General features: G+C 43.2%; 1 protein-coding gene and 1 long non-coding RNA gene across 17 annotated transcripts in view; both read right to left on the minus strand.

The window, feature by feature from the left end:
• The window catches only part of ANKRD44 (ankyrin repeat domain 44), a 137201-nt gene extending 129875 nt beyond the window's left edge, over positions 1-7326 (minus strand). For 12 of the 16 annotated variants that reach the window (XM_064660518.1, XM_064660508.1, XM_064660506.1 and 9 more), the window contains exon 1: positions 7039-7326. In XM_064660518.1, the coding sequence (XP_064516588.1) occupies positions 7039-7065 (27 nt within the window). In that variant the 5' untranslated portion in view covers positions 7066-7326. The remainder of the gene's footprint in view (positions 1-7038) is intronic. The other 4 variants (XM_064660510.1, XM_064660509.1, XM_064660511.1 and 1 more) reach the window with 3 other exon arrangements.
• A 17254-nt stretch (positions 7327-24580) lies between these two features.
• LOC135417017 (uncharacterized) lies at positions 24581-26422 on the minus strand. Its single transcript, XR_010431863.1, has 3 exons — positions 26334-26422; positions 25170-25218; positions 24581-24667 (listed from the first exon to the last, which is right to left on the minus strand). It is a non-coding gene; the product is annotated as an uncharacterized LOC135417017 (long non-coding RNA).
• Positions 26423-26478: the final 56 nt, after the last annotated feature.

Below are 26478 nucleotides of genomic sequence, written 5' to 3' on the forward strand. Positions count from 1 at the left end.
CTGAAAGAAAAAAAGTCTGGCCAACAGAGATTTAAAAAGAAGCCTAAAAACATAATATAATAATAACTAATAATAATGTTGAAGCATTAGTTATTTTGTATAAATATTACCCAAGGCTGCAGACAGCCTGAAACAGTAGCTCCTAAAAAGTAAGCTGCTCATTTCTCAGGTAAATGAAGATCTGTTGGGGGAGGGACAGCTTACAGAAGAGGAGAAGGCACTTGGCCTGGCTCCTCTGGGTGAACACACTGCAAATCACCACACCAGCACAGGGAAACCCTTCCTATCACCAACATATCCCCGAGTCTCAGCCTTTCTGGCCACAAACGAGCAGGATCAGCTACACCCAGACCTCTAGAAACAACCCTTAAAAGTTTTCTTTGCTGGCTTTCAGGAATTTGTCCCCAAGACCACTGTGTGACCGACAGCACTGCACGGTGCTGCTGATGGACTGGCACAGGTTTGGAATTGTGCCCCAGGAGAGCTGCAGCACGTGCAGTCACTTACTTCAGCAACCAGCAAGCTCCAGCTTGGGCACTTTTATTCCCAGGTCAGAGGAAACATCTGTCCACCCTTGAGCAAGGATCCAGATAAAAACACCACCTTGCCAGAACCAAGCCATTACACAAGTGCTCGAGCTGGGAGGAACGTTTATTTCTCGACTAAATGTAGTCATGACAACCACATCTTCATTTAAGAGATGAGCAGGAAGAGGTCATGAGGCACTTGTCAGGCAGGGATAAAATACCACACCTCAAGTGCGTACAGGAGGGTAAGTTTTGCTGGATGCCATCTGCAATTCAAGAAAACTAACACCCTGACATGATGGGCACACACCCCCTCAAAACAGACAGGCATCCAGGCACAACCACTGCCAAACCTTTACAGCATTACCAAATAGCAAATTTTGGGAGGATTTCTCTGCTTAAGAAATATCTATGATAGACTTGAGCACACTACGCCACGGCAGAAATTCTCCTTATTAAAGTGCTTCTTTTTTACCTTGAAACAAGTTACAAAATCATCAGGAAGTGAAACATTGCAGAAGCCGTGGGGTTTTGGGGGGGGAAAAGAAGCAGCTTCCTTTTCAAGCCTCTTTCTTGCTCTCTTTGGTGACCCAAAGCTTTCCCCACCACCTCCTCTGAACAGGAGCATCCCTGGAGGCATTTAAAAGATGTGCAGGGACATAGTTTAGTGGTGGATTTGGCAATGATAGATTTATGGTTGAACTCTATTATCTTAAAGGTCTTTTCCAACCTAAACAATTCAATGATTCTCTGTGCCAGAGCCAGGTGCCATCTATACCAGATGGCAGCAACCATCACTCCTATAGGTCTGAACAAGTACAGGAATGCTGGTACATCCCATTTTTTCCAAAGTTTTTATTTTGTTTTAAAATGCATAGAGCCATATCTCCAGTATGTATGGCATGCCTGGGAATGTCATGGCTCTAGAAAGCTAGTGGCTGCCACATTGGAGTTATTTTGGTCCAACCACATTTTAATTTCACAGGAAATAATACAGACACACTCCTGTGGGTAAATTCCTCCTTCTTCCTTCCCCACAATTACCTTAGTTTTGTGGCTACCTGAGTATTTTGTACTAAAATAGATTATCTCTTTCTTACTGTGAGCCCTTTCAAAGCCACCTGGCAACATGCAAATTAACATATACACCTTAGTATTATCCAGCAACAATATGAGGAGGGGAGGAATCGTGGGATCTCGTGCCAAGTAAAATTAACTCACAGGCTGGCTGTGGCCACAGGACACAGGTTCATTACTCCTATTTTATACACCAAATTCAGGGGTATTTTCTCAGATGCTTTTACTTGCCAGAGAGAAAGGATACACAGAAAAACAGTCATATCAATTGAATGATTCTGAAATAAGGTAAAGATACACTATCACTTGGAGATGTAATTGATTTTGTAAGGAGACTATTTGTTACTGTTGTATTCATTTGGTTTTAAGTGTATTCAGACACAAGTCCAGCCTTTCCCCAGATTATTTTTATGATCTTTGACATCTGTTTAAAATTATTTAAACATCTGTTTAATGCTGTTTCTCTGTGACCATAATAAAAAGGATCCTGGTGGTCAGCAAAGAACCGTCAAACACAGGAAAACATTTGGGAAAGGGAGAGAAATGGTCCTTTCAGTTCTAGTCACACTGCATTACTCTCAGCAATCAAGGACAACAGGCAAAATACCAGGAGACAGGATGAGGTTTTGCACTTAATAGCAGCCTAAGTACACACACTAACCATTTATCTGGGCTTCATTATCCTTATGCATGCATATGCGTGCTTGCAAGGGCAGCCTAAAAATAATTCTGTTGCTTTGTACATGCAGGGCCTGGGCCGGTGACACTAAAGTCACACTTTGACCCTCCAGGTGAACTGGCTCAAGACTAGATAGAGCCTGTGTCTCTCTCAGATTTACAGCAAGCTTCTCACCAAATTTGGCAGTGCAGGCATGAAACCACTAAGCACTATGTCTATTCAAATAGCTACACAGTCTGCATTCCTAGGTAACTTCCCATTTTATTTTTGTTTATAGAAAACATTCTCAGTGTCTTTCAAAGACAGAATGATACATTTCCCCTGTAAACATGCATAACTATAACCAACAACTAGGCAGGGGAGAGCTTGCATCAGCCTCTGACAGACATCAATAAGCAGGATGTCCCCACGCACAAGCTGCTCCGACCATCTCTGCCTCTTTGGCACGACAGGCATGTTTGTGCCAAGGTAGGGAAGGCAACCTGGTCTGCACAGGCAGAGCTGGCATCCCAAATCAGACACAGCCATGCACAGAGTGACTTTTGCTGGCTTTAAACAGAGAGAAGAGGATGGAGTTAGCCAGAGAGACAACCTGCAGGCCTGTGGGCACTGCTGGCAATCCTGCAACCAGAGCCTCAGCTGGCAAGGCAAGACTGAAAATGAGATGGAGACACCACAGAAACTTAGATTCTTCCAAAATAATTTCCCGAAAGCTAACTCACAGAAGTTTACATATAGACTTATTTGAAGATATTTTACCATTTCACAGAGCCCTGACAGGAGCAATTGTCTGATTTCTGTCCAGAACCATCAATGAAAAACCTGAAGATCAAAAGCACACTCAGCAGGATTTCAACTAACAGGCTTTCTCTGCAAGTGGCAAACAAACAGCTCTCAAGAAACCAAGTTACTTGGTGCAAGTATGAAGAATAAGCTGTGCAAAAACCTGCAGACAGCAAGCAGGGAGAGCAGCAGCAGGAAGCACCCTGAATCTGCTGATTACTCAGAGGATAAGAGAGGTGGGTCCAGGCAACAAATGCTGCTCAAAAAGCAGCCACTAAAGTAAAAAACTAACCAACACCTTCACCCTTTGAGAGCTTTGGCAAAGAGGAAAGGACACTCATGAGGAGGGGGGAATGGCAACTCAAACTCCAGGAAGGAATGAAGAGCTGCAGTAAGGAGGTCTCCTCAAACGGCACTGGAGGGGCACAGCAAGGGTTTCTGTGCCCTCTCATATACACACAGCCAGACTCAAGCTGTGTCAGTGCAACTCACACCTGACAGCCTCTGGCTGCTCACTTGTTGAAGCACTTGTCTTCTGCTCCTTCTGAACTCTAGCTTAATTGCAAAGGTTTTTATCATATACAACTCCACCCTCACATACTATAAAATACTAACACTTATCAAAATGAAAAAGGTACAACTAATGACTTGGATGGGGAACAATAAGCAGTAACTCTGAGAACTGGAGGAAAAAAATGTTTTTTCAGTCCCTAAACTAATTTGCATGCTTGCTGTAATCAACATTCACTGCAGAGATGGTAAAAAAAAAGAACTGCATAAACGTGTTAAGATTTAGAGCAAGTTTTGCAATATTTGTATGTGACAACTGAAATATTTAGAACATCTGAATGTTTACAAGTGCACAGACACATCACTGTGCACAAAGATTATCATCCTAAGAATTAATTTAAGTTTTGTGAATTAGCCTGTTTTCAGCTTGACATTTAGTCATTCAAAAGCGACCAGGTGCAGTTACAGAAAAAAAGCAGGGCTTGAAAGAAATTCATGTAGAAACAAATGATGGTAGAATACACTTCCTGTGCTTAAATGACTTACAGGTTTCTTGTGGCCCAACTGATGAGCTAGAAATTACCATCACCGGAAGCAAATTCAAGTAACCTACACTAATGCTAAACTCTTAAATAAAGCTCTCCTGCCTAAGGAGAGAATGCAGCCAAAACTACTGATAATCTCTTAAGGATTAAGCATAGCCACACCTTAGCACCTTTCAGCTATATCAAAAAAGCAATAATTAACATCTGTCTGCCTTCAAAGCCTGTAGGAGAAATGGTGTGATTAATTTCTCATGTGTCTGAGTGTTTCATGTGCTGTTAGATGCAGCTGGTAAGAGACACCGAGAATGGAAAAGAGGAGGAAACAGATTACTTAGAGAAACACGTGTTTAAACTCTCAGCATGGAGGTTCTCTAGTCATCTCCTACATGAGCTCTCATCACTGGTCAAGAAAGTCATGGATCCAGAAGAAAGCATGTGCTACAGAAATCCCAACAACAGGCAGAGAGCTCTTGGTTGCAAAGTCAACCTTCTCTGAACATCACAACTAAGACCCAAAACAAACCTCACAGTCAGTGCACAAAGAGGAACCCCCACTCCCAGCAGCCCAGGTCCCAGCTGCTGCAGGTGTATGTGGTGTGCAGTGTCCTACATCCTCCAATTCTCACTGCAGGACACTGCAAGCACACGGACAGCTGTGGCCTCTGGTGTTTAAGGAAAAGGAAACAGTTTCCTGAATCGCTGCAAGTTATCGCTGTGACAGTTGCCCTCAATCCTGAAGAGCAGGAAGAAATGCAGGAGGAGCCTGCTCCCACAACCCCAGTGAGTCCAAGCGCACACAGCAGTTGTTGTAGGAATGCAAATCTTCCCAGGCACACCATTCTCCATCCCAGATTCACCTTTGTTGTGCTGGGGTCTGTCTATAAACACATGGGGCTGCTGCTATTGTGTCTCTCTTAGCTAAAGGTGGGCCAATCTGGGGACAGCACTCCTCAAACCCGATGTGGATGACAAGCCCAGCTTGGCCTGGTGCACAGAGAGCTGCTGAGGCAGGTTGTGCAGCCCCAGTGCCTTGGTGACACTGCTCAGGCTGCACGTTGGAAAGGCTCTGCCAGCAACAGCTCCAAGTACACAGAAACAGGCACACAAACTTCTGCTCTCGGTTTAAGAGGAAGCACCACCGCCAGCTTTGAATGTATTCTCCCCCTCCTCCAGCTTCTCAGAAGTGAAAGAAACAGGTCTGGGGAAGAAACTGGAAGAAATAAAAAGAGGTCCGGTAGGATGAGTACAAGTAGACCAGCATATCCCTTTGTAAACAACAGGAGACACACATCAACGCAGAAAAACTATCAGCCTGCCTTATCATGCCCCAGACCACAGCCTGATCACAAACAATGATGAGCATCAACCAAAATTTTGAGTGTCCCCAAAGCAGGCACGCTGCAGGGGCATTAACAGCAGCTCTAAGGAGCCTCATCCCTGAGCTTTGAGGGTTCTCAGAGAAGAAGGAGAACCCTGAGACAACAGCCTATCGTTTTTCCACAGCATTACACACTTCATCAGGATGTGATCTACTTGACTTAAATCTATTTTGACTTCTACTGCTGAAGCAAAATCCTCACTGCAAGATTTCAGCAAAGGTTTAAAAATGCTAAAGGCAATAAATTCAAGGGGTTCATTAAGCATGTAAAAAGCACTGAAATGATACTATTTTGGTCCTTTGTAACCCATATTTTTAACATTAACGCTTGCTGTTTAGATTTGCAGCATGCACATCCTACCTGAACCTCCTTATTTTTGAGACTCAGTTTGTGCACCATGGGGTAGTGAAGTCTCCCGGTGTGAAACATTTTCTTTACCCATCATAAGCAAATATCTAAAGATGTGGATATTCAAGGGACATGTCAGGAGACAGCCCATAAATACTGCCTTCTGTTACACACAAAAACATGTTATAGTCTGGTCCCACAGTATTGCTTTTACTTTAGAAGCAGCTTTATCATTTTCTCCTTTCAAAACTCTTTTCAATGTGCTATGCAGCAGCTTTGTGCATGTGGAAGATTGTATTGGAAAAGCATAAATAGACTATGAGTGAGGCTTGCGATCTCTAAGTACGGGTATTTGGAGTGGGGCTGGCTGAAGGCAGTCCTTCTGAACCCCACAGGAAGGGTCTAAGGCTCACAGGACACCCACGCTGCAGATCAAGTTAAATTAAAAATTGCACACCAAGTTAAATTAAAAATAGCAGATTAAAGCAGATTAAAGCACGCAAAGTGTGTAACAGTTGGTAGAGTGTGTGGATAAATTAGGATGTGGGAGCCATAATATCAATTTACTAAATGTTTTTAAATGCTTTTAAGTACCAACGATTAGAAATACTTTTATACTCATTACAGCTGTCTGCCCATTGCTAAATTTAACACGATCCAAGGATTTAATACTACGGGTCTTCCTAGCAGCCTGTGAACAACGGCGACAGCTAATCCGAAGAGGCACTTCCTAAGCAAAAAGGCGACAGGAAAAATAATTTCTACGCACGGCACGGCAATGGAACGAGGGAGAAACCCAAAGGAAGGATAAGCAGAGCCGACAGGCCTTTCGAAACGAGCCGCTTCCATCCCGCCCTGCCGACGGGAGATGTCAGGGTTTCACCGGGGCGGCAGCGGCAGCGCGGACGGGCGAGCGCCCGCGGCCGGGACCGGCTCCTGCTGCTGCTGCTGCGGCCCCGGGAGCTGCGCCCTGCCCGGCCCCGAGCCCCGGCCCGCCGGGAGGCGAAGGGCAGCGCACCGGGGGCGGCCCGGCGGGCGGGGGGAGCCGGCACCGCACGGCGCCCCCAGGGAAGGAGGGACCCGCGGCCGCGGAGAAGGGCCGCCCCGGCCGCCCCGCACCGCCGCGGGGGCTGCGGCGGAGCCCGAGCCCGATCCCGCCGCCCCGCTCCCGCCCGCCCCGCGGCGCCCACCTGGTCGGCGAGCTTGAGCACCGCCATCCTCCGCCTCGGCTCCCGCGCACATGCAGCTCCCGCGGCGGGCGGCGAGCGCGCCCCGACACCGGCGCTGCTGCGGCGGCGGCTCCGCTCGGCGGCGGGGCGGGGGCGCGGCGGCCGCCTCAGCTGGTCCGGCCCAGGAAGCAGGGGCGGGCGGGAGCCGCGCTCGGCCGCGCCGCCACCGCCGCCTGCCGCCGCCGCCGCCTTTGTTCGCGCCGCGGCCGCTGCCGGAGCGGAGCGGAGCGAGGGCCGCCCGCGGCTCTGGGCGCCCCCGCCCCGCAGGGCAGCGCGGGGGGCGGCGCCGCCGGACCGGGCGGGACCCGCCGCACGGACCCGCCCCGCGCCCCGGGCGGGGGTCCCCGGGGCACCTGCCGCACGCTGACAGCAGGGCCGACCCCCGGAGTCCCGTGTCCGCCGCAGGGCTTCACCTCTGAGGACCGAGCTGCTCAGGTCCGCTCTGGTTCCCGCCGCGCTGAGGGAAAGCGGGGAACATGCTATCCCAAGCCGGTGTAGGAGAAGCCGAGGCCTCAACCTTTCCCCTCTTTGTCATGTATGCGTGCATATGCATTTGTCAAATCCCATCAAACGCGCACAGCTATTTGACAGGAGTCTTCTGGGGGGTTTTTTTACCTCTTTTTGGATTATACATTTTTAATAGCTGTCTTGAACGAATCTGGTAACTCCTGACAGTCCTAGTCTTTTCTCACTCAATATACATTATTTCACTTTTCAAGGACTAGCACACTAAATAAAAAGAAGTACAGTTTAACACGCAAACAAACAAGTCACACAGTCCCTGCCTCATGCTGCAGAGGAAAATGAGCATCATCCAATGTTCCTGTTGAGTTGACCTGCAGGAAACCTCAGTTCCACCCTCAGATCTGGCTGTCCGTGTGACTAGAGCATGAAAGCAACACTGTACAGCCAAGCATATAAGGGGCAGGGGGAAAAGAAAAAAAAGCATGAAAGGGTAAATTTAAATTCTTTCTTACCCCTCAGAGTTGACAGGCTGAATCCCTGAAGCATGTGATTTGATTAAAATTGTTGGCACAATGGACAGCATCAGCATCAGCATCATCACAAACACACTGAACATAATGAGGGTAAGCACATCTTTTCCAAGGACATCTAAGTGAAGAGCAGAGGACTGAAGATTCCCTCTTTCCTGTTGCATTTCACATTGCAAAAAGGCCAGGTATTTCCCCACAAGCTAGATTCTGCAGTAAAGAGCTCCCATAGCCTGCAACACATCTAATAGGACAGTGATTTATGACTTTTCAACTCTTAATTAAAGAATGGGATGACTTTAAGTAGTTAAAAAAAAAAAAAAGAAAAAAAATGGAAGTGTCTTCTGTGGAAGAAAATTAATCCAAGAAGGAAACAGATGTTGGTTTCAGACTTCTGAGGCATCATTATAAATGGGAATTGAAAATAATATACAAGTTACAACACATTTTGACTTCAACTATTTTCAAGGAGTCTTAACAGAAAAAAATAGTGTTAATTTATATCAGTCTTTTAAAGGGGAAAAAAAAAGCAGCGAGACAATTCGGTACCTGTTAAGAATGCATGAACTGTGGCAGTTTTTCTGTTTAATACCTTCACCTCTTACGGTCTTCATCATGCCATGACACCTTGAAGCATTCTGCTTGCATCAGCAAATTTGCTCTGTGTCAAACCAGGCACTGAGAAGGGCAGTTGGCAGCTCTGTGCCAGGGACAGGAGCCTTCCTGTATCACGTTGATTCAGACCAGAAATTCTGCTTTGACAGTCTGCTCCCAGGCTCTGCTGACACACACGCTCACCACACACAGGTCAGACATAAGCAGAAGTGACCTTCCAGCTGAGGGCAAGCGAAAAAAGGAAGAGGGAAAATGGAGGGAACTTTCAGCACTAACAAGGAGAGGTCTGTTTTGTTGTTTTCCACCATAAAGGCCTATTTCCAGGTTCCTACCATTCACCACAGCCTTCTCCCTGCAGTTACACTTGGTGGTTACATAAGGAAAATGATTTTTCAGATTTGTTTCTGTGCTCCCCTCACTTTCCAAACTAAGACTCTAGTACAAATCCTTGTACCTTCTTTGGGACCTCCAACAATCTCCTGTCAGGGAGCTAAGCCATCTGAGTAGAGATCTGCTGATGCAGCAGGAGCCCAGTTCCTTGGGAGTCAATAACTGGGCTAGATGAGAGCTAGTGTTAAAATATTTTTCTCCAGTTTTTCTGTTCCCAACAAGCAGTCTTATGCCAGCTCCTCTTTCCCAGGCCCCACAGGATGGTGGTGGGGAGGACCAATCACCCACAATGCCACTCCTTGGGAAGGTCCCCCAGGGGCATACAGGACAGTAGAAAGAGTTTCCATCCCATTTAACAGGGCAGCACTCAGTTTAGAGAGGTCCTCACAATTTTATTTGCACTATCTGTTTAAAGTGTCATTTGCATGAACTGCCTAGGCCAGTCACAGTGCTGCAGTCATTACCCTCACAGTAAAGGAGTCCAAGATTTCTCTGAAAGTACAGTGTCTTCCCCTCCTGTTCACAAAATAGCACAAACCACTGCGTTCCAGGCTTCTGACTTAGCATGCATAATCAACAATAGGTTTTCTGAGCTATTTTACTCAACAACTTCTTAGCCCTGGCTGGTACGTAACAGTAATTCTATAGCACATTTTCATGTGAAATGATGCCATATGCTCAGCTGCCTTTTTTGGGAAAGAAGAGTCACAAAGCCACTGGCTAACTTTTCAAGTAATGGTCATACCTGCAACTCTTAAACCTGTAGCACTGTGTTGACTTTCTGTACTGAGATATGAACAAGTATCATCAAAACAGGTGTGCAGCATCCTTAATGAGAGTACACTTGAGCTTGACAGATATTGTCATCTTGGATTAAAGTTGTATTTGGAAAGGAAAAAGCCCCAGGGCTATAGTGGGCCTATGACAGTGGAGTGGAAAAAAACTCTCTAAGAATGGCTGGTGCATTTGTTTCTTGATCTCTGTCCAACCCTAAAAGGATTCTGTGAAACACAACCCTGTACTACATATTTTAAAAAGCATAATAGGAACATGCAAGATTGAACTTCAGCACTTAAGCAATTTCTAGCCAACAGCAAGGAAGAACAGAACTGCCCCAAATATTCCGCAGTTGCCCACACTTAGATTTTGTGATCTTCTGGCCACAACACAGTAAGGTTCTGCAGTATACTGGCCCAATATCACAGGTCTCTGCTTTTTTTATTTCTTTACTTTTTTATTTTGTCCCTAGCAAAACCAAAGTTCCCCCAGTTTCATCTGAAACTGGATGAACACCATTTGCTATTAGCAGTCCTAAATGCATGAGACACTTCCTCATTTAGATTTTGTGCCAGGAAAGCCTCAGAATTCTTATACCCACTTGGTCTCAACAAAACTCCCAGACACATTTAGATTTAAGCATGTGACTTCAACAGAACTTCATCATTATCATAAACGATCTGCCCTTGGTTAAGATCTCACATGTCACTTCCTTGTGGGGTGATGGTACAAGTCTTGTTCTGAGTACTGCCTTAGGACTTGAGAGACTCACTACAAATTCTCTCTCGTGCCACAGTGTTCCTGTATGGTCCTTGTTCCTCGTGGTGCTTGGCTTGCTGCTTGTACAAGGAAATTCTCCCACCTTGTGAGGTGAGCACTCTGACGCAGCAGGAAAGGGACCTCAGGCCATTGGCTACTGCTCTGTTACTTTGCCACCACAGACTCAGTGTTAGTCTTCCCATGCAGCATCAGGAAAATAGTATTTGGGAGCTGCACCATAGCAAAAGAAAGTAATCTCATTGAACAAACCAATTTCACAGAATCACCAAATATGCTGAGTTGGAAAGGACCAACAAGGATCATCAGGTCCAACTCTTAGCACTGCACAGGACACACCAAGAGTCACATCACGTGCCTGAGAGCACTGTCCAAGTGTTCCTTGACTGTCAGGCTTGGTGCTGTGACCACTTCCCTGGGGAGCCTGTTCCAGTGCTCAACTACCCTCTGGGTGAAGAACCTTTTCCTAATATCTAACTTAAACCTGAACTTACAAGCTACAGAGAACTGGGACGTGGGTGGGAAGCGGGTGAGCAGCCTACTCACGAGAGCAAGGTCAGGAGTTCTCCCTGCACCACTGTTCCTCCTGCAGCAATACAAATGTGTCTGCAAATTATCTGCCCTTCTGCATCTCAGACAGACAGATCTCTGCATTAGTCTGATGTTTCTGCAGCCTAACAGGATGTGGTCACTTTAAGGCAGCCAAAAGTCTGCACTGCCACCCTCCTCCCTACTCCTGCTCTGCCTGCACAGCTGAGCAGCAGAGGCAGGGGGTGGGCTCAGCTCTGGTTTGCGCTCCAAAGTCAGGTCTGCTGCTGTATTTAAGCAGGATGATCACTCACAAATGCAGGGTTCAATTGTTCCTAGACATGTGTTTGGCTCCTGTCTCATGAAGAAAGCTAAACACAGTCGGCATATTCCTTAGCAGTGTTTATTTGCCACTGTGGAGCACAGATGACTGAACTGATCAGAAGATACCTTTGTTATCTCTAACCATTTCTAAAGATTTCAGGTACCTGGCATGGCTCTGGTCTCTACCTGCTGCCTATTGTCTAACAGCAGCACGTGAACATTCTGCTTCGTGCTCTTCCCCCTTGAGGGAGTCAGATTAGAGTGATGGATAAGCATCACTGTGAGACTGCAGTGGGGGACACAAGCACAAACATACAGAGCTGTGTGAATTTGAAACCAAAGGGAGACTGGTGAGTGAAACACCAGAGATGGTAACTAATTATTGCTGTCACAGTGCTCCTGCACTGCACGGGGTGACTGGGGTGGGAGGGGGGCAGTTATCTCAGAAGATGCTTGTCATTGCCTTCTCAAAGTCTTCTCCCATCTGTTTTAGTACAATTTTTTTTCACAAGGTAAAATTTAATCTATTAATTTTTCCCAAGGGTGATTTTTTTTATCTCATTAGGCTATTTTTCTTTCTAGATCTACTTGTTTAATATTTACATGGGACATGGAGGCAGGGGGAATCAAGTGAATCAATCCACTGATAAGGGCAAAGTAGGGCAAAGAGGAGACTTTAGAAGTACCTCCTCTTACCCAGACACAGGCCTTCTCTCATTTCAAATACTTTTAAATTATAATTCTGCAGCCATGTAGTCAAATGCACAGAGAGGCTTACACATGATACTGGAAACTGTGAATTTAAAGCTGGAATTAGAATTGTTGCAGCCTTCTGCTGTGCTAACCAAAAAGGAATAAAAACTCCCTTATATATTAAGATGTTCTTATAGTTGGTCTTTAGTACAACTAGCACATCTCTTGCAGATGTCTATGTAATGAGTAGTGGGTATTGAAAACAGGGGAGGAATTAAGGCAGATGACAACTAAACAGGCTAAACGAGGTCGACTCCTTTCTGGTTACACCAGTCTAGAAATGCATCTCTGTAAAAGAGAAAGATTTCACTGACAGTGGAAAGCACCAGTCACTTCAGTTCTTAAAGCAAGGCATTAGCGGCCTGTGCAACTGCATATCCATCTTTACAATCCCTGACAAGAGACTGCGACAAAATTTTCAGCAATTTGTCACACAGCCCACTGCACAAATCCAAGTAAGTCAGTAGAAAGACATGTTGATTTCCAGGGGCTTTGCACAAGGCTTCACATGATGCAAGGGGACAGGACAAGGGGAAGAAAAAGCCTGTCCTTTTTGCTGCCTTGTATCACTTAAAGAGGTCCAGAGAGATCTGTGTTATTTTGCTGTTTGGGGTTTTTACTTTTATCTCCAGTCCTTCTTTCCTGGGAAACACTAGGTTATATGATTCTCTTTTAAGCTTTCCAACACAACAAAAAATAACCCACAAAATATAAAAACAACCAAAAAACTCCAATGCACAACAAAAACCCCAACACATTAGACACGTCATCACACCAGGGAGCTGCTGGCTTGGCTGTGGAGTCTGGACTCTCTACCAAAATAGACAGTCTATGCCAACTCATGCTATGGTACTGGAAAAAAGAGAAAAACTAACTGAGAGGGAACAAAGGATGAGCAAAACCAGATTAGCAAGAGGAAAGCTGAGTATTTAAATTTTCTCGGCCTTATTCCATTTATGGGTACATAAAATATCTTAAATCTTCTGTGCCATTAATCTTCTAGGGGAAACATGGAGAGAAAGCAGAAGACATAAAAAAGTATGTTTAGGGCTTCTTTGTCCACAGTGTAAGTACACAGGAGTTTAAAGTATTCCAATCCTACCCCCACTGCATGCCCCCAGCTCAGGACAACAGTTTTTGGTCTTTAAATGCAGTAACTTCTGGTGCTCATGGTCTGAAGTGATTCACCTACTTTGAACTATTCTTTTTAAAATCTAAATCCTCATTTTCCACTGACTTGAATCTTCAAGTATGCCTGACCTTTAAAGAATTCAGCAAATGGTGTCCAGGGGGTAGGATTCCTGTTACATTGAAACATCCCGTGCACCCCTGTGAGTGCAACATCAGGTAATTGTATAAATTGTATTTATCTAATGAGTCACACTCGTTAGAAAGATATAATTGAGAGTTCAAATGGACACTACACCAACCTCTCTTTACACACTCACTTTACCTAAGTAACCCACTGCAATTAGTTATTTATAATCCATGCTTTTGAAGTATCTTTTTTACTTTCATCTTCAAGATTAAATTCATTGAACTGTCGCACTAATATAAAATGACAAGTTTTATTCTCAGTTACATCGGGAAATCATCATTATTTTAATATAAGATTTCATGTCCTTGGTCTATTCACTTCACAGTACCTGCATAATCTTAATTTCTTTTTTTTATTAGGGATAGCCAATGGGACACCAATGGATGCATGCAAGCAACGTTGAAATCTATCAGCTGAAACAGAATAATTTTAGAAAGAAACCACTGTTCTCCAAAGTCACAGTCTTGAAAGCGAGGAGCATTGCACAAGCTAAATTAGATAAGAATCCATATTAATCCCTTCTCAGTGTGCAGAGAGGAAGAAAGCACCTATGCCTGAGCCTCTGCCAGGACCTAAAGAGTCCAACACCAGCTCTTAAAACCCAGGTAAGATTTGGGAATGATAGCAAATTCCTTCCCCAAACCCAACTATATTTTTTTACAGGGCCCAAAAGTGAGCAAAAGATTTCATTATCAGGTCACACAAAGAATGAAAACCCATTCCTGAAGCTGCACTTAATTAGAAGGAGTGTGGAAGCACACAGCAACTAACGTGGGGTTGCCAGCAAGGAGGGAGCAGTACTGTGGTAGTTTTCTCTGATGTAAGGTTTAACTCATAATCCAAAGGGAGGAGCTTTTTCCCTTCCATCAGAGAAGTTATGTGCCTAGGAGCTCTGTGGGGAGAAGGATGTGACAGAGGGTATCAGTAATGTTATTTTTGGAGGAATGCTGGAAGTCTGGATTAAGTTCAGATCTGCTGGATGCAAGCTAATGGAAACAAATCAGCCCAACAGCCTGTAGTCCATCTTGCTTTATGGTTAAATATAAAACACACTATATAGCACTACACATGCCCTTACAAGGGAACACTAGACTAGAACTTTGCAGAATGAAGATCTGTGAAGTAAACCAATTTAATTATCTGAATACACTAAAACAGAGATGAGAATTTATTATTAGTTTCCAGGAGAACAAAGAGTACATATACCATGGTATCAGCTCATCACAAGCGAGTCGGATCATTACAGGCCCTGCTGAAACTCATCTATGTCCAAATTCTTTCTAGAAGAGAAATCAAACCCAGTCATTATATACACTTTTGCTGTATTAATACTTGGAAACAGCAGAGAGCTAATATTCATGGTCACAGGGCACAGCCTAGAAGCTTGTCAGCAGACTGAAGGGGGTGATGGGGCTCAGCTCCATGTGTGTACAAAAGACAGAAAGCCAGCAGAATAGCAGCACAGCTCTGAAAATAAGCAGGAACACCAAGCTCTTTGGGGCACAGGACCAGTGGGAGGGGCAGACTTGGAAAGGAGTTTGTTTTGCATTCAGAAACAAAACTCTCTATGCTCTCTTGCAAATTTAGAACAAGATAATGTGTCATAGCTGATTCACAGGAGTTTCTTGTTCTTCTATCAGAAAATAATTCTGCCTACTCCAAATTTCATCCTGCCACTCGTGCAAACAAAGCAAATAGTGTTTTGCTTTTAATGTTTCTAGTGCCTGGTCCAACTGCAGTTTGCATCCCAATACTTGGCCAGCTGTATTAGCCCCAACACAGGCTAAGGAGGACAAAGTTCCTCCCCTGAAGAGCACAAACCTTTGGAACCTGAGGAATGAAGGAAATACAGCAACACAGTTAACTTAGTTTAGTTTTACTAAATTTTACCTTACATGCTTTCTAACTGCTACAGGGACTTGCATTTACTGACTGAGTTCATTCTGAAGGGGGTGGTGGTGGTTCTCCAGATTACACACTTTGAGATGTCTTATTCCCCATGCTCGCTACTTCCCAGCTAAAAACTGGGATTTGACTTTTCACAATGGTTTATACTGTAAGCCTGAAGGGAGGAAAAAATCCATTTTTCTTTCTGTGCTTCAGTTAAAGAAGGAAATAAGTAACATGAGCCATGAAAGGACTTTGATCCAGAACTAGGGAATGTAAATGCTTTACAGATGCCAAATAAGGATGTTTCCAAAGAAAAAGAAAACAAAGAATTCTCTACCCCAACTCCTTTTCATTTCCAAACAAGGTAATGGAAGGAGAAATTTGTAAGGTTTTGATGGAAGTTCCATTTCTCCAAGAGGTTGTTCTGGTTTTAATAATCACACACACTCATCAGAAGAAACAGCTGATTGTTTTGACAGGGGCTTACTGTGTTCCCGTGAGGGGAAAAAATAATTTTTCTAGATCATGAGTGTCTCTTAAAACCTTATCACAACTGGAGAGGAACAGAGTAGAGAGGCAGGAATCCATCCTTAACTGCCATGACATGGGTGGAATTATGATGACCTGCCTGCTGGCCATACTGCCTGCACTCTGCATCTGTGGGAAGCCCCCAGCACGCACTGACGCCGGCAAAGCCCTCGCAGAGAGTGCCACAAATAGGAAGATCTGGTGGTTGATTGGCTTTATTTGTACTGAGTTTCTGCATAGCCCATAATCTTGCTCTGACTTAAAAACATCAACATCAGTTCATCTTGCACGTTCTTTACCAAAACCCTGCCTCTGCAGGTAAGAACTGCTGAAAGTCATCAATAAATGAAAGAGATCCAGGATTTCCAACTAAACCCTACTCTCCCTCTAAGACATGAGGATTTCACCCTCTATTTATGTGAGTTGGAACAAGGTATCTGAGAGGAAAGTCATGAATCCAAGACTGAGTACCTCTGTTGCAACCTATTTGATTCCCTTTTAAATGGATTTGTCTTTCACTGTAGAAGACTTTCAGAGCTCATACAAGGTGAATATGTTCTATATGTTTAAAAAAAATAATGCAAGGTACCTTTTATGTAAGCAGAATACAATAGACAAAGTTCTTTTGGCACTGTATGTTCTTAAACATGTGCTTTGCACAATATTTTGACTTAGCAATGTATGGAATAAATAATGCTCAGCACAAGTGCCTGGTCCCCAGATAAAAATCTATGGATTCAACCCATATGGATGGGCCCTGCACTTGCATGAAGCCTCGAGCACATTTGTAAAATTCTGCATGAGTGCAGATGTCTTCCCTGATCCTCTTGCAAGATCAGAAGATTGGGTCAATGGCTGTGCTCCAGATAATGTCACTATTAACATTTCCAGACATAATCACAGATACAGCTACAAGACTAAAGCAGGTCAGAAATGAGCTTCTAAGCTTATGGTACAGCTGCCTTTTCCCCCTCTAATTCCCTAAATCCCAGAGGACAGTGAGAATGAAAAAACACCTTGCTGGTAGGAAAACAGTGCCATAAAGCAGCCAGTGCTCAGGTATGGGAGATGAACGGTGGAGTTCAAAAATATCAAACCTACATCTCTGGGGAACGGCAGGGTGAGAGTTCATTCTGGTTCTTTCTCAAAGCAGAACTGTGTGAATGTATCGGGATATAACTTTTTTGATTTATACTTCACATTAAGAACAAATTTATGCTTGTATAGTAGTACTAATGATTCAATAGTGCATTAACATCTTAACTCTGCTGTCCAGCCACGGCAGAATTAGTGACTACTTACAATAAATAACGTTACAAATCATACTCCTATCACACAGCACTTCCTGGCAGGTTTTGCAGTTCCTTTAGCACAGGAAACATGTTTCAGTACAGCATTTCAGTGATTCCATGACTTTTTGTGTTGACTACACAGGAAACTAATTTTCCAAACCGTATGCTATGGATTCAAACCCACTGCTGTGGAAGTGGGGAGGAGAACACAGTCAGGGGGGCAGGAAAAGCTACGTCTGTATCACCAGGACACTCCCCACTAACAGCAACATCTTGAACCAGTATGCCAAGTAGGGCAGACTGCCTTTAATCACCATGGTCTGTAATTCAGTGTGAGACTGCTTCCTAAGTCCCCCACGTCACACTGTTGATTTGCCAGCAGCTTAAGATAGCTGACAGCAGGCTGTACTCTCCCTTTCCAGCATCAGGACAGATGGCCTGAGTTCACTCCAGCAACTCAGCTTGGCTTCTATGAAAAAGGAAACACTAAGAAGCATCCTTATCACAGCAATGAGACACAGCCAAGCCCTGGAAAGGGAAGGGAACCTGCCTCCTGAAGGATGGAAAGCATTGTTCTGCCATAGTGAACAGGACCAGCTGGGCTCTCAGAGGCTTTCTCCAGCCAGACTGCTGGGAAGAACTCACACTCTAAACATGCCTTGCAATAATTGACCCCAGATAGAAGTAAGTGGTTAAATTTTCAACAGCTACTAATTTTAGGTATTTCTTAGACTGTTGGAATATGAGACAATAAAACAGATCAATCTGCTTCAGTATCTCTGGAAGGAATAGGAGGGGACTGCAAGCATGGTTGGCCCAGCATCCCTGGCTACACACAGCCCAGGTGTTCGAGCCCAGGGAACAGTGTGGCCTTAAGTGACTCTCTCAGGGTTTAGAGTGGATTTACCGGCTCAGTCGTGCCTTGCAGATCTACATCTCCTGGTCTCCTCAGAGGTCAGATCCTGACACTCAGTTCTGCAGGTCCTAAAATTAGTACTAAGCTCACTGTTTCCCAAGGACAAATGCCTTTTTCCCACAGATATATCCTGGTAAAAAATGGAGCTAAAGGGTCAACCTTCACTGATATACCACAGTTAAAATGAAACAGAAAACTACCCACATATAATGTGTACACAAAGTACAAGGGAACAGCAGATAAATTCATAATTTGCATGCTAAGTAGCTTTTTCTCCTTGGAAGAAAGTAATAATTGTCCTCTGATTACTGAAAGACCCCTTTGACTCCCCTCAGGATGGTTCCAAGAACTAATATGTGACTATTTCTGCTGTCCAGAAAAGTTTAGCAATAGAGACACTGAGTAAATCCTTTGGCAGAACAGGAAGTCCCAGTATCCACTACTATGCTTTAATCACTATGCACTGCTCCTTCTTTACACCCACACTTGCCCAGTTTTAAGCAGGTAAATCAAACTTTTGAAAAGACAACACACAAGGTGTACCAGACAGTTTCACATTTAACCCTAACTTAAAAAGAGCAAAGCAAAACTGTTTGCTTGTGAAGACCCTTATTCTACACAACACTGGACCAACAACCTAGACCTTAACTCTCCATCCTCAGGAAATATATTCTGGGGTAAACAAGAAACGACTTGAGCTAAACATAGTGGTAGCAGGTACTTGATTAGGATACCTGGAGTTTTATTTTGGCTTTAAGCCATATAAAATGGATGGGATATAACAAGAAAATGATCCAGTTAAAGAGGAAAACCATATGAGTAAAACAACATAAAAATTCAACAGATGAAACATGTTTGTAATAAGCATTAAAAGTAATTGCTCATCAGTTGGGGTGTTAAGAGAGGAACTGAGCAGGGTTGAGCACTACTGCTTTTGTTTATCAATGGCAAGAGCCCACATTCTTGAAATAGGTGAGAATAAATAAAAGGGTTGCTTGTGGAGAGATGTTTTGCAAGCAGGGCTAACAGAAGTATTACAATCAGATGCACGTTAACTCCTTTGGGAGGAAAAATTACAATCCACAGCAGCAAAACTCCAGAGGTAGGTAACAAGGAGGCACCAAAACTCAAAAGGAAGCAAGAACAGAGGCAAAACCTTTAACAGATGTGTCAGGAAGTTCTTTGATACCCAAACTGCACAAGAATTCTCAAAACATCTCCCAAATGGCAGTATCTGTATCACATAGGCATCCTTCCAAGGAGTGCCAGCAAGGATCCTTACTGGAGGCCTCTTTGCTGACACTGGAGAATTCTTTGTAAGCCTCCCTTGGAAAGTGATTAAAAATAAGAAAATGGATGCAATCCAAGCAGCTAGTGATACATGCTGAAATTCAAATGTGGTGGTGGTTGGATTTTGTGTTTTGGTTTGGTTTTGTCATTTTCTTTACATCACTGCATATCCTATGCTACATGAAAAATAAGAACTTTGAAGGGTGGATGACTGTGGTACACGGCATTACAACAGCATGAAGGAAGCAGAGCTGGCAGCTGACATGAACAGCAGACTTGCTTTTCTAACACCAACAGAATAACCAAAGTATGAAAACATAATAGCTCCAAGAAATTTGTACTGCAGGTCTGTCTCCAGCGACTGAAATGCCCAAAAGCTGCCTCGACACAAAGAAGCAAAGAAAGAAACTGTAACTGGATAAAAAACAAGCATATATGCATTTTCTTACTTGCATATGGGCAGGTAAATATATATATTAATATGGGAAGATAGGAGAATAACTGGAAAGTTATTCTCCCATCTTCAGACAGTGACTCAGAGAAAGATCTTAATATATATAAACCATGCAAATGCTTATGCAACTACTAACTGTAACTTCTACAAATAGTAAGCAAATTATATGCATGACAGCATTTAATAATAAAACATCTCTGTTTCTGTAAACTCCGCAGAAATGTTTTACTAAAATCTTACACACAACACAGCAAAGTCAAAAACCCATAGGGTGGTGATGACTATCAGGGAAACGCTCTGGACAAAGACAGACCTGCTCATTAAACTTAGCAAGTCAAGAAGCCCATTTGCCTCTTCAGGAGAATACCAGAGTCAGCAAAAAGCTTAGGAAAATAAGGATGATGCAGGAATCTTTGCCAGTTGCTGTCCCAGGCCTATCATAGTCTGTGTAGAGATGGCAGAAAATTTCAAACATCATCCTGAAGCACAGTATAACCACAGACAAGAAAAACAGTTCTTGGAATTACCTAATTAAGATACACCAGGCTTTGAAGGAACTACTTGAAGAAAAATATACTTTGCCCTAACACCAACAAGTTGCAGAACATGTCTAACAGTGTGTTAGTTTGCACAGGCAAAACCACCATTATCAGCAGGCACTTCTAGCCTCAGTTTAGATACCAAGCAGGAAGCCCAGTTTCTAGGATGAAAATGCTGCAAGAGAAGCTTCTCAGTGACCACCTGAGAGTGCTCTTTGAGTCACAACATGTGAGTGACTCTCTTGCCACAGAAAAGCCTGTGGCAAAAGGGCCTGTACTGCAGACCTGTCAGCTGGAGAAGTAGCTTTACACCTGCATTCCAACACACTTCTCCAGCATCACCTGGGCAAACAGCAAAGGCTGTGATCCAGCCTCCTTCTTCCTGCAGGAGACTCCAGCTGCAGTACAGAGTTCTGAGTTTTCCAAAACAAAATTTGGAGCTCTAATAGCAATTACAACTGTACTGCTGTGTGGGTAACAAAAAGATCCTACAGCTTCTCACTAGGAAGTCTTGTTCAGTATTTTCAAGAGAACAAAACCAAGCTGATTTGCAAAGTGTGCTGTCTCTAGTTTCCTAAGCTTTAAATGAAACCTTTACCTGAAAAAAATTGTAATTGTATTAAATAATGACTTGTCATTTTATTTTGCAGATGCCCTATGCTAATTTTAAGGTACCATGGTTACATCTTTTACAATAAATATAACACTAAACACTGAGAAACAATTATGCCCTTCATTTCGAGTTTGGGTTTTTTTAAATATCAGGGTGTTTGTGGGTTTTATGAAGCTACTGATGCAAGCTGGAGAGGGAGTGTTAAGCTGCAGAAGGACTTTTTACAAAGGCATGGAGTGATAGGACAAGGGGGAATGGCTTTAAACTGAAAGAGGGCACCTATGAGGGTGGTGACACACTGGAACAAGTTGCCAGAGAGGATGTGAATGCCCAGTCTCTGGAAGTGTTCAAGGCCAGGCTGGATGGAGCTTTGAGCAACCTGATCTAGACAATGGCTGTTGGAACTGGATGATCTTTAAGGTCCCTTCCAACCCAACCCATCCTGTGAAGATTGGTAGTATCCTGTAACTGGTAGTAGTATTACAGCAACATTAACACTAACGTTTGTATGCAGATAAATGTCTAATATATATTGGAGACAAAAAACTGCCTGCTCTCACTGAATATTATGTACTTTCCAATCTTGTCAAAATAAACTTAGAGCCTAGTGTTACAGAAATCTTTAGTTCTGTCTCAGCAGGGTTTTTAAGATCAATCCACACATCATTGTGCTAGGTCTGTGAAAACATAAGATACACATACATAAACGTCTGCAAACTAATGGAGAGAATAATTAAATGATTTTGTGTACATTTAACCTATTTTTATTAAGTGAGGAAATAGCCTTTTCTGAAAGTCATTTCTTTGGTCTTAAAAATTGAAACTCAAGCCACCTGGTTTTCATTTCCTGCCATATTCCTTCTGTCTCAGCTGCATACTGTGCTAAAAACAAAGGCTCCATTCTTTAATTGTGAATATCAAGAAGCCTTTAACCTTCATTCTGTTGTTAGTGCCTTGGAATGTGAAAAAGTTAATATACAATATCCTCTTTTATTAGCTAAAATAATAAATGACCAGTTCTATTCCTTTTATCAGCTGGGCTCAAGATCTGCAGATCCTGGGAGACTTAACATTCAACAGAGACAAAAATGTACAGCTTTCAAAGCAAAAATCACTGTATTTGAACACAGTTCTGTTCTACTGTTTTGGGTGACAGGCAGGGATTGAAGGTCACTGTTTCTAAAGTTACCTAAGAAAAGTCTAGAAATAAGTCACCTCAGACCCTTGTCACCCTACAGTGGTTAACAGCTGTCACATCTGGTCTCAATCAAAAGCCAGTAAAGAACAACAAAGGGCAAGCCTAGTCCCTAGGCTTGGATCATGTAGGGCTTTAACACAAAGAAACTGGTTCAGAGCATTAGAACCAGTGAAAGATGGCCTTCTTCAGTGAGAAACACAAGCCCTCAGAGGAAATGGGGCAGGAGGGGAACAACTTGTACAGGTCATTGAATAAATTTATTAGCCAGCTCAGCGCAGAAGATGATTGCTAATAGAACAAAGAAACATTCAGCTATCAAGGTGACCAAAAGTTCTCCTATGTGTGAAAGGAATAGGAGATTTAGAGTGAAGAAACAAATGTATGTAGATTCTGGAGATCTTAAAAACAAGCAAGCAAACAGCAAACATCTCTTTTCACCAAGAAAGCAAGCTTTCAGAAAACCTGAAATTCTAATTATGATCACTATCAAGAGGGACACAGTAATGGACTTGAGATCCATCTAACACAGTCTTGGAATAAATGGATCGAGTCCATTAATTTACTCCCTCCTCATTTATTCACAATTCATAAAACATTTATTGCTGCTCAGCCTGCAAATAAAACAGCTTATTCATAACTTGCAGAGCATTTGGTCTGGGGCTTCTGTTAGGAGTGACTGCGTGTAACTGGATAAGGAAGAGGCACTCCTTACCCAGTGGTGTGCTGGATCTCTTACCCAGACTTCTGGGCAGCCTTGACAAGCCCTACAATGGTTTCAAGAGGTAGAGCTGGGAGGGGAGTGCAGGGAGGGCTGCAGTTTAAACCACCTGGGGCACAGGACAGCCAGCACTGGAGGCCAGGGGGAGCAGAAGTTTCAGTTACTGCTGGTGAGACTCAAGACTCTCCAGCATATGGCATCACACTGATGTACAAATTTATACTCTGGGTCACAGAGAGTCTCACATTTACCTCTTCCATTTTTATTACAGTGACAAGGAGTGAGATCTTGCAGTTGGTTCGCAGATGTACGTTCAATAACAGGCAATCACTTTACTTGCATATCAACACTTCCCACATTTAGTGAAGAATCACAAATTTGAAAGCTGTTTTCCATCCCACCCCAGTCTATTAGTAATGAGGGTATTCATTACAGCAGCTTATATTGAGGGAAAATACTTTGCTTAGCTTGGAGAAAAACGTGTAGAATAATCAGTGTGATGCAACACTGGCTGAAACTTGATTTCACAACAGTCATTGCACCAAAAGGTTTAAGAAAGTGGCCTTGAGAGACAAATTTGTGAAAAGTAACCAAGGAAAAAAAACTTGTACCACGTAATCACTGGGAGTCACAGGGATGTAAAACTGATAAGGAAAACACTTGGGTCTGGTTTGCCTTTAAAACTGGTGAACACAATGTATGCCACAGTGATAACAAACACTTCCAATGACTCCTAGCATTTATTGTTAGGACCATTCTCTTTATTACAACCATTCCAACTTCCAACCTTTCTTAACCTGCTGGAAGCTACTTCACAATCAACCATTTCTCAGAGAGCAGAATTACTTCATTGACAAGAACAAAACGCTGGAAGTCTGTTTAGCTAATTTTTGAGGACTTACACACAATTTTACTTAAATATCATCACATTCAATACTTTGCTGCACAATTCTTTGAAATTCTGTCAAAAGAATCTCAAAATCTTATGCTGGGTATCAAACTTCTGCTCTTGTGAAAACTGCCACTCCTTAAGCCATCTCAGGGTCTCTGAAAAAAGGTAAATTAAAATCGACCTTATGTCTGTAACAACAATTGCCAACGCATTCAGGGTTACTTGCAAACCTTTATTAATGAATTTGAACTCAACAACCCTGCCTCAAGCAGCAGCTCGGGCTTGAAGTTCTACTGTGCTTGGAAATAAGCTTTCCAATATTCCCTCTGGAGGTACATAGACAAGAGCATTGCAAAATGTAGCATTTTGGTAATCTAACATCCTCTTTCCTTGTCTGGACAGAAACACTTCACAAACCTCATCTAATTCCTACATTGACTCCACCATGAGATCAAGAATGTAAAAAGCCACTGAACACTCTCCATCTTTATTTTGCTTGGCAGAGGAGCAGCCCAGGGCTGGGCAAGAAAGACCAGTATCAACCTTGCCAGTGTCGCTACACACACACGCTGCACTCCCCAGTATTTTCCAAAACAATTCAGAATTTAGCAGCTCTATTCTTCAAGACCCCCCTGTACCTGGCACGCTCCAGGCTGAGCAGCAGAATCAGAGTGAGAATTTTCCAGCAGTGACTGATTGTCCACACATCCAGGAACTCCTGAAGTTGCAAGTGCAACAAAGAGGTCGGGAGAATCTCTTTCAGTGCTCTTGCTGCCACCACAGCTCCTGTGCCAAGAGGTGCAGGGTGAAAGTAAGTCTGACACTGACACAGGGGGAAGTGCAAGGCTTCTGGGGCAGAGGAGGAGAGGGGAGAGATGCACATTAGACAGATGCCATGGAAAACTGAGGTGTTAGCAAAACGGGTACAACTGAATCAGAACAGTAAGAGTGAAGGAGGGACAGGTGCATGAAATCATATCAGAAGACACACAGAAGTATAAAAGCAAGAAAATGAAACCACAAGCGCACATAAAATTGAGAAAATATAGGAAATGTAGGTATATACAAACGTTGCATCCTTTTTTCCATTATAAAGGGCAAACAAAAAAATTACCTACAATCAAAAACCATATTAAATTGTAAAATTAAATATTCTAAACTAGGAAAAGCCAAATGCAGTATTGCTTACGGCTGTATGGCTTATAATCTCCTAATTCACTACCCCTTTCCAAATGCATAATTGTAATTGATTTTAAAAAATACATTAAGAAAAAAAAAAATCACATACCTATTTTTTCCTATAGGTCCCTCCAGCTCTTTCTGCACATTGGATGAGCCTGTTCAGAACAACTGGCTGTCAGTGAAGGTTTTGCCACAGTTTCTTTTGCCATTCACTGATAAAGTTAGGAGCTGTACCCAGAAAGGGGATTGGAGGACAAGTGTAAAGGCTCTTGGTTCCCTTTACAAAGAAACCTGAATTAGGAAGTTGAAGGGCTCTCTGGACATTGAGATTTTATGCTTGCACCTGCACTTATCAAACACCACATGAACTCTGTAGCACAGTAAATTCTCACTTGCCAAGCCACTGTGTGTCTCCCCTTTTATAAACAAGCAGCAAAACAGATCTTTTGTTCACTTTGCCTAGTTTTCTGCATTAATGGCACAATTAATTATCCATTAATGGAACTTAAATAGTAGTGACCCAATCTTTCCATTCATTTAAACTTTGTCCTTTGCTGTCCAGAACCAGAAATTTGTAGGTAAGCACCAATCACCACCTTAGAGTAAAACTTTCTCATTCATTAATGACTTAAGTTCGTCCTGGAAAAGAAACATGGCACCCCTCTACAGAGGGATGGATGTCATATCTAGATAGTTACTTATTTCCCCCCCATTTTTTTCCCTTCAGGCAGAACAGAAATGCAAGTCAGCATTCTTAGTTATTGCTAAATAATCTTCCTGTGCTGAATAAAACTCAGTGTGGTTGCTAAACAACAAAGGCAAATCTTTTAAGAGCTGCTTTTGGCTCCTAGAAAATCACATAAAGCACTCTCTGACCCACAGATGGCCTTGTTAGGTTAGAGTTCCACAGATCCACAAAAGTTTTGAGAAGGATAAAAAGGCTCACTGTGTATGAAGAACTGCCACTTCAAACCCAGTTTCATACCAGATACTTGGGATAGCAAAAAGACCAAAAATGAACACCAAAATTTTATGCACCATTCTTTTTCAAAGAGCTCTCCTTCCCCTTTCCCAGGAAAGAAAAACAGATTCCATCTTCCTCAAAAAAATTTATGGAAATGCTTTTGGGAAGTGATGAGCTCGGCAAAAAAAAACCAAAACCAAGCACAATTTCAAGTTGCTCCCCTCCACCTTATGAGAATCTTTTTAGTTTAACTTGTTTTATAACAAATTTGCTGAGATGCATCTTCAAGTCATCCTCAATTCCTACCTGTTTCAGAGCTCTCTTTTGGCCAGTCTCTCAAAACTCAGTGGTTTTTTCCAGCCCTCCTCCCTCTCTATTGGCACTTGCTTGGTTCTATCTTGCACAGCTCCTGAGGCAATGAAGATGACGGGCCATCTGTAACACAGACACT

This window comes from Pseudopipra pipra, chromosome 7 (assembly GCF_036250125.1).
Source record: "Pseudopipra pipra isolate bDixPip1 chromosome 7, bDixPip1.hap1, whole genome shotgun sequence".
NCBI lineage: Eukaryota > Metazoa > Chordata > Aves > Passeriformes > Pipridae > Pseudopipra > Pseudopipra pipra.